Source organism: Hippocampus bargibanti, linkage group LG01 (genome assembly GCF_051943395.1).
Source record: "Hippocampus bargibanti isolate YZ-2025 linkage group LG01, ASM5194339v1, whole genome shotgun sequence".
Classification (NCBI taxonomy): Eukaryota; Metazoa; Chordata; class Actinopteri; order Syngnathiformes; family Syngnathidae; genus Hippocampus; species Hippocampus bargibanti.
In genome coordinates, this window is record NC_142734.1 from 9,337,393 (window position 1) to 9,354,441 (window position 17,049).

Sequence of the window (17,049 nt, forward strand, 5' to 3'; positions counted from 1 at the left end):
TTTCAAGCGGTGAGGGAACACTATTATTTTATTGAATTGTTTCTGCAGAAATTCTGTAAAAAAGCCTCTTGGAGTATGGCGCCTGTTGAAATGCAGGTGCTGGTCAGTCCCTGCTGGTGCGTGTAGGTAAGCGTTTCAGTACAACGCCAAAAAATGGCCCTCCATGCTGCGGGAGGTGCATCGTAGGTGTGGGGGGTGGAGGGGACTTGGGCAAACATCCCAGCTCAGCATGGTCTCAGTGATTTTGGTGGGCTGGATTGTATTTATTCCATTAATTTGATTGGCGGAAATTTATTTGATATTAATCTCATCAGTCAAAGTATTCTTCTTAGACAATTAGCAGAACGTATCTTAAAGTCTCACCTATGATCGTCCGCATTATGGAAATTAATGTACAAATGTTTTCCTTTCCGTGGAGAAATTGATCAGAAAGTTAAAGGTGAGAGAAATTGTTCTTTGAACAACTTTGCTGGCGCACTACACGAAGCAAGAAAAATACCACAAATTGTGAGCTTCTATAAACCATCTCCATGGTATAAAGCAGGGGTGGGTCAACTTTTTGACTCGTGGGCCACAATGGGTTGTAAAATTTGACAGAGGGGCCAGGCCAGGAGCATTTGGAGGGAGTGTTTGGGCCGGATACACTAAAGGACAACCGATGTCACTTTTTTGTTTCTTAACTGACATCAGAAAAACGTTTTATAGCATCTAAAATAGCAAAAACACGCAGTTTGATATTCTTATTTAAATGCAAAACACCAATAAAAATGACTTCGAGTTTGAGTTTGAATGAGTTTCCAAAATCTGCAAAAAATTGAGCTGCAATTTGGGCATTTTCAGAAAGTCCCGCCCTCAGTTTGTGACGTCACGCGAAGACGTCTTGCATTCCTTGAGAATCAAAACAATGGCTTCAGATTTGGAGAATATGCTTTCTTGTGACACCTTCAGTTATGAATATGATTCAAATAGTTCTGAAGAGGAAAGCATACATGTTTGCAATCGATTAAATAATTTATTCCATGCCATCTTGAGGCAACATTGGGGAGAAACGATCACCAGAAAACAGGCACAAAATGGCGACCTCCTGTGGCTACCTCCGTTTACACAGGCTGATAAATTCCTTATATGGAGCTTGGACACCCTCTTCTGGTGGCTTTTGGGTGCAACACAAGGTTTTCAGACCAAACAATACAGCAAAATACATTGACGTGATGGAAGGACTGCTACAATGTGTCTTAGGTCAGGGGGCGTTCCTTTAGTGACGTCACGTGCGGACTCGTCACCAACTCAAAAACAAGACTTCCTGAATATTCAGCGCGAGTCTTAAAACGTAAAATATAGCTATATACGGTGGAATCTTTTTAAAATACACTCAGTAGAAGTCATTTGAAGCCATTTTACAAATTATGGACACAACTTGTCCGGAGACGTCGGTTGTCCTTTAAATGTAGTGTGTTCAAACCTCATAGCACAGTAAAAACACTACAACCCAATTTATTTATTTAAAATTTCAAATGTGAAAAATAGCCCTTATCAGTTAATAAATTTGTCTCAAGGAATATGCAACATATGGCATTTACATACTACTTTGCAGATACCTGGAATATGGGGCAGACAACTTTATGGCCGGGCAGGCAACTTTTCAGAGAACATTGCATTGTGCAACATGCCGAATAGTGTATGGACAAACGACAACTGGTGCAAAATCATCAGCAAGGGATATTTACGATAAATTAAGCAAGGGAGTATTTGTAGTAGGAACATCCTTAGTAAAAAAAAAAACAATACTTCGCAACAATGTTTTTTTTGCAATTAGTCGTCTTATTGTGTTTCAAGTTGTGAAAAATGAGGCAGGAAACTAATCAGAGTTGTCTGCCCTGGTGTCCGCTAACTTTTTGTCATAAGTTGCAGACACTGTTTTTACGATATTAAGTTCGGCGGGCCTGATTAAAAAGCCTAATGTGGCCCGCGGGCCGTAATTTGCCCAAGCCTGGTATAAAGGCATAATGTGCAGTCTGGCAAACCTGTGAAGTAGGTGTTAATACTGTAATGCACACTGACATTTTTTTTGCTTGACATTTAACATCCAGAGAGCTTTAGCACAAAGAAAGAGAACCGTAGGTGAACGCATGCTGTGTCAACAGCTTTTGCTCCATCCGAGTGAGTGTGTATGGGTGTGTATGTGTGTGTGCGTGTGTATGTGTGTTTGCGTGCATATGTGTCCACGCGCGTATACTCTACGGGCAACCTTAATAGCAAACGGACATACACACACTTACATCCCAGAGGCTATTACTTGCTATTAACCTTCGGAGCATCTCTACTCATGGTTCTCCACTGGCTCATAAACTTTGCATGGTTGTCTCAGAGAGACGGATGATAACTTAAATATTGCCCCCGTGTTGAACTCTAACCCCTAACGACCTGGCAATGATGCTTTTGGGTCCAGTGCCGATGCAAAGACGAGATTTTATCAAGATGGCTGCTCCTAATGTGCTCAGCCAGACTGTCTTTTTCAATCAAATTTTTATCATTGTTTTCCATACTGCACAGGGACCAAAGAGGATGTTCGCGGTCTGGTCTTGAGTGCCTCAGGTTGTAGTCAAGGTTTTATAAACAAAATAGCTAAATTACTTTTTGGGAATTTGACCTATTGTACCTGATTGTCTGCTGCATTTGTAGGCGATCAGGATCTGTGGCTGAAAAGGTTGTCAGACTAGTGCCAGCTGGAACACTCTCCTCAAATCGGATGTGTTTCGGATTAGTGGGGAAGTAAGGTGGTTCATTGACATCCTGCACAGATATGGTTACTCCTGCCGTGGACTGGAGGGAAGACTGGATCCCACTGGCCAGATGGGCTTGATTGGACACCACAACTGTCAGCATGAAGGCTCGGTTCATCTCAAAGTCAACTGCCTAGAAGAAAGAAAGTGCACAGGGGAAGGTAAATATTGATTAAAGTTGCCAACTTCAGTCACTAAATATCAGATAGTATTTGTGAAGGTAGTGAATGTTAGGCTCTTGTGATTCGTTCTGTGATTAACATATCTTGATAACGCACTGTAATCAAGAATCACATATTTGTCTATTTTCCATGCATTACTTTCTTCTTGTTTGTCTGTTGTCAACATTTTATCCTTCCCATAAAAACGGGAATGCCTTCTCATGATCTTCCCAGAGAGCTGCGTAAATATGACAAGCTAGGGTTAAGACCTTCACTTTTGTTTACAGATGAGACTCAGTGCCCCAACGGGACATGCACACCTGGTTGCAGTGAATTCTTGTGCGCTAGCAGCACATTGGTAAAAATAAGGGGGTCTCTTATGACGGCTTGACTTTATCGTTTGCATGACGTCTGATGTGAACCATTCCGCCTGCTGTTCCCTAGAGTGCCTCTGTTTACCTCGCACAGTAGTCTATTTCTTGTCGTTCCCAGGGGAAGTAATGTCCCTTCTTTGATGATTTTCCGATTATATCCCGCGGGTCTCGATGGAAGCCTGCGGCTACACGGCTGCCTACTGAATTTTACATCAGGTAGCGTGAGTTATGGACAATGAAAGGCACTCATGTAGAGATAATGAAGAGAAGCAAAATGCCAATGCCTACTGGTCAGGGTCTTGTGGGAATTATATAAAACGCTATTGTTATTTCTTAAGCATTATTGTCAGACATAAGACTTGATTTGCTGAGCACATAACGTCATGAACAAATCATTTCTGCAAGATGCGTACAGCAGCTCATAGATGAATGCACACATACAGGCAATGCACACATATATACACACTCGAAGGATTTTGTTTTTCTGCATTCATAACAAATGGGTTGTGGTCCGATTGGCTAAACACAGGAACACGACAAATCATTCTTGCTTCTGTCGTTCACTACAGCAGGTATCCCATTATAGGTGTGTAAAACCACTGCCTGTGTAATTGGGAAATCAATACCTTATTGCGACAGTGCTCTTGCCAGACATTTCGTTACGGTATGCGTATGGGAGTTTTTCAGGCCTACCAATCCCTTATTTTAGACACCAAGGGTCATTCCAAAGGCAAAGACTGCAGACTGGCCCTTGTAAGGACCTTGCGTTTGATATTTATTTGGACCTGAGATTCCCCTCGATGATGCATTTAAAGCTAACAATGTGATGATGACCCCTATGGTGAAAAAAACAAAACAACAAACATAGCAAAGAGATTGTTTTACCTTTACTACAGTTACCATGCCATCATTGCTGACAGGGTCAGTGCGAATGGTGAAGTGACCGGATGGATCCCCACTGATTATCCGATAAACAGCATTCCAATTGGGGGAATGTGGTTGGTCAGCATCTATCACCGTCAGGTTAGCCACCACAACATCCACCCGGTTCTCAGGAACCTCACCGGAAAACTGCAGAAAATTGGATTGGATTGGATTGGATTTGCCTTTATTAGTCTCGCAGTGGAGAAATTTACATTTCACAGCAGCAAAGTTAATGTAAAATGTATGTGTAAAATAATTTCAATAAGTAAATACAAATGTTGCATTTAAAAAAAATATTTTCACAAATGTTCTTGAAGAATACACTGAATTGTGGCAATTTGTTGAAGGTCTTCTATTTCTCATAAGTGAAGGGGCCATTTTTTCGGGTTTTCAAATAGGGAAGGTTCAATGATCCCACTTTTGCTACTACTGAGGTGCAAAGAAGCGGTAAACACACTTGCACATTGGACATGCACTTACACACAGGTCTAAAAGTTTTCTGGCTTTCCTGCACTTCTTGCCCTCACTCATGCACATTAATTTCCTGTCCGTTTGAAAGCTAATCAGAAAGGAAGAGGGAGTGAAGAAAGCCAAGAACAGCCACCAGTGGAAGAGGCACGAACATCTGTTTGAGCGTAAATGAGTGGCTTTTAGTTGTCTCGTTGCTGTGCTAACATGTGCTATGCCCCGATAAGCCTGACGAGGAGTGAGCTGCTGTCTGTCAGATGTCTGTTATGGCGGGGATTGACCAAAGTCACACCGGCTCAGGGGATAAAGATGAACCAGAGGACCCGCCTACACGATGAACCCAAAAACTCACAAGTGATTGCGTACGGTCGAAGGGTGATTACTTGCTTTGCTTGACTCATTTGGAAGCAACAGGCATGAAGCATCCCCGCGTCACCATGGGTAACAGACGCTGTTGAAACCACTGAGCCGCTTATTTGAGTTTATGATATCAAAGAGCAAAGCCCCAGACCAAATTCGGTCATAATACCCGCCACTACCTTCGCATCAACTAGCAAACAGCTGTGGCTGAATTTGTGGCTTGTGTCTGGAGAGCTGTTCGGAGACTGTGACATTTTTAAGACAACAAATACACATGTCAGGGTGGTCCTAAGCTGCAGGTTGACTGAGAAACAATTAGTCCACGGATATGCTCATGATTTTGTTCTTAGACAGTTGAGGGCATCCAGATTTGGTGACGTCTGCCACTGCTTCTGAGTGAAGAAACCACAAATAATAAATTGAGTGTTAGTTTGTTTGGTTACCTAGTTATTTACCTACCTAATTATTTTTATTTTACTCGTGAGACACTTAATTATTCTTAATTTGAACAAAGATTAGTCATGATATTCTAGATCAAAGATTGATCGCTTCATTTATGAAATGAATACAACATGCATGGAAAGGATTGATTCATGTTTGTTTTTGGTTGTTGCATATAGTGGAAAGAACACTGTTAAAAATATTTTACATGAGATGGCAGAGTACAATAAACCTACATCATTTATCTACACAACGTCCAACCTTTCTGCAAGTACAGTATATCAGCTTTGTGCTTCAGCAAAAATATTTTACCATCAGTAATTACAATTGTAAATTGCAACGAGATCAACACTATCCCAGTTTCTAATTCAAATTCAGATTTGCCAATGTAAAATGAATGCCTTGACTTGTTAAATGCAGGGAAACAGTGGTTTGCAAGACCTGCGGCATTTATAGCAGACACTAAATATTTGCAAAATGGTGTGCCTTCGCAACCAAATGACTTTTATGCAAACTCAACACCCAAAAAGGGCTGATTTATGATTCGATTGGGAGAAATTGCACTGCTCACTAAGCTCCGCTAAATTTGATCTTCAATATCCATGATAGCAATAACTTGGGCAATGGCGATTGGGCAATGATAGAAATGCTCTCACACTGAAAGTTAGAGAATATGAATCTTTGACTGGTCAGCAGTATCAATCCGCCACCGTCACAGGAGTCATTTTATGTAGGCAGTGAAGTGTGTCCAGATTTTGCCCTCTAATTTACAACAGCCAGTGTCTTAGTTGCATCAACATTGCTGAAAAAATAGCTTACTAGAATAATCTGTCATTAACTCATCACTTCTTTGTCTTGGTGTAGACAGCTCTCTGTCCATCTTTAATTCATTACTTTTAACTTTAGTTGGCCACTCACTGAACATTTCCATCATAATTGAACATTTCCTTTGCATCTTACACTTGATACCATGATAACTCTTAACAGACTTTGGGGTAAATTCTAATACTTAACTCCTCAGTGACCACATCAAATAGCTGCTTGATACTGCTCAGTGCCTTTCAGCCCGACGGGCCGATCGCTCACTTCCCTACAAAATTTTACACAACAGAGCAACTTGTTCCACTGTGGCATAACATCCGTCCATTTTCAACACATTCAACACATTCTATCAAAATTAACATGTTGAATTGATTCTGCTTTCCAGGTTTTGACCATCCATCCATCCATTTTCCATACCGCTTATTCCATTAGGGTCACGGGGGGTGCTGGAGCCTATCTCACCTGTCTTCGGGCACGAGGCGGGGGACACCCTGAATTGGTTGCAAGCCAATCGCAGGGCACACAAAGTCGTACAACAGTGACTCTCACACTCACACCTAGGAACACCTTGGAGTGGTCAATCTGCCTGCCATGCATGTTTTTGGAGTGTGGTAGGAAACCGGAGGACCCAGAGAAAACCCACGCGGGTTCGGGGAGAACATGCAAACTCCACAAAGGGAGGCCCGACCGGGACGCGAACCGGCAACCTCTGCACTGTGAAGCTGGTGTGCTAACCACTTGACTACCGGGCCGCAGCTTTTGACCGTACACCACCATTAAGCCTTACTAAATATTAATCATTGCGGCATGATGCAGAGTACCACACTTTTTAATCACCCCAAATCACCTCTTTTTTTCTTCATACTGAATTGATGGAACTGAAGCTGATATAATCTATTACAATGCATACTTTAGACTTTTCATTTTTACCTTTCAACCATGAATGACCTCGCCTAATGGAATAATGATTCTACATATCACCACTATGACAACAACCACAAACAATTTTTCTGGCTCCAGGTATGGAGTGATGAAAATCAATGATATGGATTAATCATTCCCTTGTTTGTATGCATCTGTGCTTTGCTCCGGGAAAGAGGAAGGAGCACTTGTTGCACTGATTAGACTACACTAACCGTCTTCCTTATTTTCTCATTTACCAATGTCGTTCTGGCCATCTGCCCAGAGCCCTTCACTCATATTTTCAGTCATGAATTTCTTGTGGATGTTCTTCAGAAATGTACTCTGGTATACCTGTATACCAGGTATACCTGGTATACCTGGTAAACCCTCCCCCCTCCCCCCTCTCGGAAGAGCAGACCACAATATGGTTTATCTCCAGCCTGTGTACAAACCCCTTGTCCAGAGGCAACCAGCTGTGACCCGCACGATCAAAAGATGGTCCACAGAAGCTGAAGAAGCTCTGCGGGACTGTTTTGATTCAACCAGGTGGGAGCTCTTTACTGAGATTCATGGGGAAGACATTGACTCACTCACCAACACCATCACAGACTACATTAACTTTTGTGAACAAAACACCGTACCCACCAGGACTGTGCGGTGTTTTGCCAACAACAAACCATGGATTAATCCCGACATAAAAGTCCTCCTGAAGGAGAAGAAAAGGGCTTTTGTGTCGGGCAACAGAGAGGAACTGAAGGCCGTGCAGATCCAACTGAGGAGGAAGATCAGAGAGGGGAGGAAGGCCTACAGGATGAAAATGGAGGAGCAGGTGCAAGCCAGCAATGTCGCTGGTGTCTGGAAGGGCCTGAAAAACATCTCAGGCCACAAAAGCCCAGTGACATTGAACGAAAAAACAAGGACTGGGCAGATGAACTCAACCGCTTTTTCAATCGGTTTGACAAGACGCCAGCCGCCCCCGGCCCACCGTCAACTTCACCTGTAGCTGCACCTGCACCAACTCTCACTGTGGCCTTACCCTCCCTGCCCCCTCTCACGACCAGCTTTCCACAACCAACATCTGCCCTCCCAACCGTTGCCACACCCTCAGCCGCCACTCTGCCTCCTGGTTCCTGCCTGTCTGTCACAACTGCGCAGGTGAGGAACCAACTGAGGAGGATGCAGGTGAGGAAGGCAGCAGGTCCGGATGATATCAGTTCCCGACTCCTCAAGACCTGCTCCGACCAGCTGTGTGTCATTGTCCAGCACTTGTTCAACCTGAGCCAGAAGCTGGGCAGAGTTCCACAGCTGTGGAAAACGTCATGCCTGGTCCCAGTGCCCAAGATTGCCAACCCCAAAGAGCTCAACAGCTACAGACCGGTGGCGCTGACGTCTCACCTGATGAAGACGCTGGAGAGACTCGTCCTCGCCCACCTGCGACCGCTGGCAAGCTCATCGCTGGACCCGCTACAGTTTGCCTACCAGCCCAGCATCGGTGTGGAGGATGCCATCATCTACCTCCTCCATACGGCGTTGCTGCACCTGGAGAATGCTGGGAGCATGGTGAGGATCACATTCTTCGATTTCTCCAGTGCCTTCAACACCATCCAGCCAAGTCTACTAGGGGACAAGCTGCAGCATGCCGGAGTCGACCATCACCTCACATCCTGGATTACAGATTACCTCACAAACAGGCCACAGTACGTGAGAGTAAAGAACTGTGAGTCGGGCAGGCTTCTCTGCAGCACCGGAGCGCCGCAGGGAACAGTCCTGGCTCCATTCCTCTTCAACCTCTACACCTCGGACTTCAATTACAACACCCCAACCTGCCACCTTCAGAAGTTCTCTGACGACTCAGCTATTGTCGGCCTCATTACAGAGGGAGACGATAGGGAGTACAGGGGACTGACAAAGGACTTTGTGGACTGGTGCCAGCAGAATCACCTCCAGATCAACACCGGGAAAACCAAGGAGCTGGTGGTGGACTTCTGCAGGAAACAATCCTCACCTGCACCATTGAACATCCAGGGTTCGGACATTGAGAGGGTGACCTCCTACAAGTACCTGGGTGTTACTCTCAACAATAAACTGGACTGGACAACAAACACGGATGCCCTAATCAAAAAGGGACAGAGTCGCCTCTTCCTCCTCAGGAAACTGAGGTCTTTTGGAGTTCAGGGGTCACTCCTAAAGACTATGACTCTGTGGTGGCATCAGCCATCCACTATGGCATTGTCTGCTGGTCAGGCAGCATCACCACCCGGGACAGAAAAAGACTGGAGCGCTTTGTCAAGCGGGCCAGTTCTGTCGTGGGCTGCTCGCTGGACTCTCTAGAGGAGGTGGGCAACAGACGGACGCTAGCTAAACTAAAAGCTATGACGGACAGCCCCTCCTGCCCATCCTGACAGCTCTGGGTAGCTCCTTTAGCCAGAGACTATTACACCCGCGCTGCAAGAAGGAGAGGTACCGCCGCTCGTTCCTACCGACTGCTGTCAGGCTTCACAATTCCCAATGATCACATGTGAAAAAAAAAACAAAACTGGACACTTGTAAATATGGGTTGTTGCAATATATCTAAATGCATTTCTTGATTCTGCACTATGTACAGTCTTGTTTATAGAACGGTTTTTGCACATCTACATTTGCACAGTATACAGTTGACATTTTTATTTTGTTATGCTTAGAATATCTTGTTTTCTATCCTTTCACTCCCACCCCAACCCCATCCCTCTTCAATTGCTGCTGTGGACGGCAAATTTCCCCATTGCGGGACGAATAAAGGTATTCTGATTCTGATTCTGATTCTGATTCTCATCCATGATGAGTTCATAAATGGCAGTTTGCACCTGGGTTCGTAATGCTGTGACATGCTCAAGGACCATTTATTCTCAAGGACCATTTATTCTCTAGTGTTATATTTGTAGCTACTCACCGTTCTGGAGGTCAGCATGGGGGGGTTGTCATTTATGTCGGTGACCGTAATAATGGCGGTGGCCGTGTTGGAAAGACCAAAATTCAGGTTTCCCTCCATGTCCGTGGCTTGTACGATTATAGTGTACTGGGAGACTTTCTGTGAAGGAAAAAACAAAGGATAACAGTCAACTTAGTGTCCAGTGGGATGTACAAAATCAAGTTGTCAGAATGCCTTTTTTCTTACAATGGCTTGTTGACCTGATTTAAAATTCCAAATTGACCATACCCTCCTAAACTTGGATTCTTGCAATCTGAGTACTGTTTCTCACAATATTTTTTATCAGTGACATCGTCATATTCAGTGTCACTGATGGACAGATGTGTATACAACAATATACCAGACAAAAATTCTTTGACGATCTGTGAAGCAATAGAATGATAAATGCCATTCCATATCATGAATGACACAATGTCACTTAACAAGAAGATGAAAAATGTGGCTTTTGTAGTTTTGTATCTGAGCGTATTATTGAGGCTGTACAGTTTGTGCCCTCACCAAGCGTTTTTCTCCTTTCCTTCCCTCTACTTCCCTCCTCTGTCTTTCTTACTGTCCCATGGTGCTGTTAATGGGCTGCGGGAAGGATGAAGCCCCACGACTGACTGTCTGGATAATGTGTCTTGTCACTGGAATTCTAAATTACATTCCCAGTGTCTCTCTAACCTGCTAATTACAGAGTAAATATCCCAATTAGGCCATGATGCCACATCAGGAGGGTCAGACAGCTTCTTGAAGTTTTGCTCTTGATGCTCGACAAGATGCTGAAATTTACACGCACACCCTAATCTTATGCACAAACACCACTCACAAATGTCTGCGTGAATCCACGCACACACACACACACACACACACACACGCACACACACACACACACACACACACACACACACACACACACACACACGCACGCGCACACACACACACACACACACACACACACACACACACACACACACACACACACACACACACACACACGCACGCACGCACACACACACACACACACACACACACACACACACACACACACACACACACACACACACACACACACACACACACACACACACACACAAACATCTGCCCTTCGTGAGTCTTATTCAGAGGTGGTGTGTGGTGGATTGGCCCATCAGCCAGCGTGCGGCCTGTACACAGCACTCACGCTAATTAGACAAGGGAATTATTATGTGGTGCTCCTCTGAACCTCTCAGCATAGCAGCAACACTGCTGCTATCCCAAGCCAGCCATCTCTAGGGGCCTGTGGTCTATTACTGTCAACATGCTTTTAAAAGGTCCACAGCAGACCATTGGAGACCTTTGGAAGAGATTCTGTGTGGGAGTTTGGTAGGCAGAAAAATATATTTTAGAAGGAAAGTGCACAGGAGTGGTGGGGAAGAAGCAGTTGGGGATAAAGTTGAAGCACAGGGAAAGGGGATTACCAAAAATAGACACCCATATTTTTTTTCTTCTGGTTTTGTTATTGTTGTCTGTGTTTTTATTTTGATTTGTTTTGTAGAGTCTAACATATCCAACATGGAAACTGGAGAAAAAGGAGAAGGAAGCAAAGAAGGTTTCATGGTTTCAAGGGGCCGATGTGCTGACTAAAAGTGGACGAGTATATCACTGCAGTGTGCGGTGAAGTTTCTGTTTAGCGGAAAGGAGACCCATGTTAGGAGAATTTCTCGATTACTCTCAAAGGAAATTGCCGGAGGAGTAAAAACGGGTTTGTATTTCCGATAGCAAAGAAATTACAGAAATATGCAGACTTAATCCTAAAATATATATATATTGTGATATCATGAGAGGCTTGCTCTCAGCGGGACGGGACAAGAAGTGCAATGGACGACAGGTTTGGATGCAAAGAAAAAGGTTTTAATCAAGGGTTCCAGGGGGAATTCACAAGCAACAAAGGTTTGAATAGTGTCTCTTCCAATACTTATCAAAATAAAGTCTCTTCTGATGCTTAAATCCAAATAAAGTCTCTTCTGCTACTTAAATCCAAATAAAGTCTCTTCTGAGGTAAAACTGAAGACGGAGTTCTTTACAAGAGTCTCTAGGCCTCACCCCTTTTGACGTCCTCGTCATGTAGCCTAGCCACCTTAGCTAGGTTCAAATCCAGTGTCCAGTCGTGGGGTCCCAACTGGCAATGAGTTCCACGCAGCAATCAACTTCTCCACAGAGCACAGCAATCGAGCTTGTCTTTCCCCAAGCTGCACACTCAGAGGCTCTCTGCCTTAAGAGCCCTGCTTTCCAATCAAGCCCTGCTCAGCTGCAGGTGTGTGGGTTTAATTGCTGCCTTCCACCAGGTGGGGCCAAGACTCTCTCTGGGTGGGGCCATCTTAGGGGGATGTATTTGCCCTCCAGGACACAGCCTCTCGTGACATCACAAAATGCATAGGCAACCAAGCGTCTGTTAATAAATGTATTTTTGAAAGAACACTTCTTTTCCTTTTGGCTTTTCCCCTCAGGGGTCGCCACAGCGAATCATTGTCCTCCATCTATCCCAGTTTTGTGCATCCTCTTCTCACACACCAGCTACCTTCATGTCCTCTTTGACCACATCCATAAACCTCCTCTTCGGTCTACCTCTCGGTCTCCTGCCTGGCAGTTCAATGCTCAGCATCCTTCTCCTGATATAGTCACTCTCTCTCTCTTCTGGACATGTCCAAACCATCTCAGTCTGGCCTCTCTGACTTTCTCTGCAAAGCCTCTAATATGAGTTGTGCCTCTAATGTACTCATTCCTGATCCTATCCAACCTGGTCACTCCCAAAGAAAACCTCAACATCTTCAGCTCTGCTACCTCCAGCTCTGCTTCCTGTCTTTTCTTCAGTGGCACTGTCTCCAGTCCAAACATTATGGCTGGTCTCACCACTGTATTATACACTTTTCCTTTCATCCTAGCTGAAACCCTTCTATCACACATCACACCTGAAATTTTTCTCCAGCCGCTCCAGGTTGCCTGGACACGCTTCTTCACCTCTTTTCCACACTCTCCATTGCTCTGGACAGTTGACCCCAAGTACTTAAAATACTCCACCTTCTTTATCTCTTCTCCCTGTAGCATCACTCTTGCACTTGGATCCCTCTCATTCACACACATATATTCCGTCTTGCTGCGACTGATCTTCATTCCTCTCCTTTCCAGGGCATATCTCCACATCTCTAGTTTCTCCGCCACCTCTTCCCTGTTCTCGCTACAGATCACAATGTCATCTGCAAACATCATGGTCCAAGGACCTTACATTGCAGGAGTTTCTGAAAAACGACAAAGAGTCCTTTGGCAACACAAAATTCCTACTTATTTCAAACCAATAAACACGTTAAGGCAAAAATTAGTGCATCCAAAAGATAGGCTGCTAAATGAAAAACAAAGTAATGTAGTTTATACAATACATTGTAAGAATGAAAATTGTAAGGAGCAGTACATTGAGGAAACTAAACAAATTCTCAAAAAAAGACTTTATCAACATCGCAGGGATAATACGAGTGGGCCTCAATCGGCAGTACATTTGCACCTAAAAGCTAGCAACCACTCATTTGACGACAATGAGGTTAAAATCTCAGCGAAAGAACATAGATGGTTTGAAAGGGGAGTAAAAGAAGCAATTCTCATAAAACAACAAAATCCTTCATTAAACCGGTCTGGTGGGGTGAGGTTCATTTAATAGCCTGCTTAGGCAAAACAGGTTAGACAACATTCGTAATGCTGATGAGGTGATACTGGAGGGAGTGGGGCAAACAAGCCAGTCGTTAGTCAGGAATGTAGGGAGTGGCCACAGGGAGTGGTACACTGCTACCCCCAACCTGAGAGTAGGGACCTATCATAGCTGTGTCTGGCGCCGCCATGTCTGGACATTAGGGATATATAAATAGGGCCGATACGACCAGTCAGACTTTAGTTCGCTGACGAAGCCTCTTGGATAGGAGGCGAAACGTCCGACACCTTCAAAAAAGTACAGATGACGGCTGAAGAAACCTTCTCATCGATCATGGTCCAAGGAGATTCTTGTCTAACATCGTCTGTCAGTCTGTCCATCACCATAGCAAACAAGAAGGGGCTCAGAGGTGACACCTGGTGGAGTCCCACCTCCACCTTGAATTCCTCAGTCACACCGATAGCACACCTCACAACTGTCTTACAGTCATGATACATGTCTTGCACCGCTCTGACATACTTTTCCGTCACTCCAGACTTCCTCATGCAATGCCACAGCTCTTCTCTGGGAACCCTGTCATACACTTTCTCCAGGTCTACAAAGACACAATGCAATTCCTTCTGACCTTCTCTGTACTTCTCTAGCAACATTCTTGAAGCAAACACTGCATATGTCGTACTCTTGTTTGGCATGAAGCCATACTGCTGCTCACAAATGTTCACTTCTGCTCTTAGTCTAGCTGAAACTACTCTTTCCCAGAGTTTCATTGTATGGCTCATCAACTTTATTCCTCTGTAGTTAGTACAACTCTGTACATATCCTTTGTTCTTAAAAATGGGCACGAGTACACTTCATCTCCATTCTTCAGGCCTCTGTTCACCATCTAAGATCTTGTTGAATAACCCAGTCAGGAACACCACCACCTCTCCAAGACACTTCCATACCTCGATTGGTAAATCATCACCCCACGTGCCTTTCCCCCCTTCATCCTCTTCAGCACGCTCCTCACTTCGTCCTTGCTAATGTTTGCTACGTCTTGGTCCAAAACAGTCACATCTTCTACTCTTTGTTCCTTCTCATTTTCCTCATTCATCAATTCTTCAAAGTACTCTTTCCATCTTGCCATCACAGTACTGGCATCTGCCATCACTATCCTTAATCACCCGAACCTGCTGCAGGTCCTTACCATCTTTGTCTCTCTGTCTTGCCAGCCTGTACAGATCAGTCTCACCTTCCTTGCTGTCCAGCTGAGCATACAAGTCATCATAGGCCTCTTGTTTGGCCTTTGCCACCTTTACTTTAACCGTGCGCTGCATCTCCTTGTACTGCTGTCTACTCTTGTCCGTCCTCTCAGTTTCCCACTTCTTCTTTGCTAATCTCTTTCTCTGTATACACTCCTGCACCTCCCCATTCCACCACCAAGTCTCCTTATCTACCCTTCTTTCAATCGATACACCAAGTACTTTCCGACCTGTGTTTCTGATTATGTTTGCTGTAGTTTGCCTGTCATCTGGAAGGACCTCTTGCCCACCCAGTGATTGTCTTACCTCCTTCCTAAATGTCATGCAACACTCTTCCTTTTTCAACTTCCACCATTGTGTCCTCACTTCAGCCTTTGGTTTCTTCATCTTCCTCACTGCCAGCGTCATCCTACACACCACCAACCTATGCTGTCTGCTACACTCTCACCAACCACTACTTTGCAGTCACTGATTTCCTTTAGATGGCGCCGTTGACACAAAATGTAGTCTACCTGTGTACTTCTGCCTCCACTCTTATAGGTCACCCTATGTTCCTGTCTCTTCAGGAAGAAAGTATTCACAATAGCCATTTCCATTCTCTTAGCCAAGTCAACCACCATCTGTCCTTCAGCGTTCCTCATCTGGAGTTCAAACCTGCCCATCACCTCCTCATCATCTTTGTTTCCTGCGCCAACATGTTCATTGAAGTCTCCACCAATTACAAACCTCTCACTTCTCGGGATCTTCTGTATGACTTCATCAAAGTCCAACCAAAATTTCTCCTTCTCCGCCAGCTCACATCCTACTTGTGGGGCATACTCACAAACCACATTGAACATCACACCTTCAATTTCTAGCTTCAGGCTCATCATTCAACTACAACTACAACACCCCAACCTGCCACCTTCAGAAGTTCTCTGACGACTCAGCTATTGTCGGCCTCATTACAGAGGGAGACGATAGGGAGTACAGGGGACTGACAAAGGACTTTGTGGACTGGTGCCAGCAGAATCACCTCCAGATCAACACTGGCAAAACCAAGGAGCTGGTGGTGGATTTCTGCAGGAAACAATCGTCACCTGCACCATTGAACATCCAGGGTTCGGACATTGAGAGGGTGACCTCCTACAAGTACCTGGGTGTTACTCTCAACAATAAACTGGACTGGACAACAAACACGGATGCCCTAATCAAAAAGGGACAGAGTCGCCTCTTCCTCCTCAGGAAACTGAGGTCTTTTGGAGTTCAGGGGTCACTCCTAAAGACTTTCTATGACTCTGTGGTGGCATCAGCCATCCACTATGGCATTGTCTGCTGGTCAGGCAGCATCACCACCCGGGACAGAAAAAGACTGGAGCGCTTTGTCAAGCGGGCCAGTTCTGTCGTGGGCTGCTCGCTGGACTCTCTTGAGGAGGTGGGCAACAGACGGACGCTAGCTAAACTAAAAGCTATGACGGACAGCCCCTCCCACCCCCTCCTGCCCATCCTGACAGCTCTGGGTAGCTCCTTTAGCCAGAGACTATTACACCCGCGCTGCAAGAAGGAGAGGTACCGCCGCTCGTTCCTACCGACTGCTGTCAGGCTTCACAATTCCCAATGATCACATGTGAAAAAAAAAAAAAAAAAAAAAACAAAAAACAAAAAAAAAACTGGACACTTGTAAATATGGGTTGTTGCAATATATCTAAATGCATCTCTTGATTCTGCACTATGTACAGTCTTGTTTATAGAACGGTTTTTGCACATCTACATTTGCACAGTATACAGTTGACATTTTTATTTTGTTATGCTTAGAATATCTTGTTTTCTATCCTTTCACTCCCACCCCAACCCCATCCCTCTTCAATTGCTGCTGTGGACTGCAAATTTCCCCATTGCGGGACGAATAAAGGTATTCTGATTCTGATTCTGATTCTGATCATTCCATCTGATACTCTTTTTACTTC

General features: G+C 44.6%; 1 protein-coding gene across 2 annotated transcripts in view; it reads right to left on the bottom strand.

The window, feature by feature from the left end:
• LOC148903009 (cadherin-4-like) overlaps window positions 1-17,049 on the bottom strand; it is a 234,644-nt gene that overhangs the window by 16,756 nt on the left and 200,839 nt on the right. For both annotated transcript variants that reach the window (XM_088994762.1, XM_088994753.1), the window contains 3 exons: window positions 10,166-10,303; window positions 4,204-4,389; window positions 2,660-2,916 (listed from right to left, as the gene is read on the bottom strand). In XM_088994762.1, coding sequence (XP_088850888.1) covers window positions 2,660-2,916; window positions 4,204-4,389; window positions 10,166-10,303 — 581 coding nt within the window. The remainder of the gene's footprint in view (window positions 1-2,659; window positions 2,917-4,203; window positions 4,390-10,165; window positions 10,304-17,049) is intronic.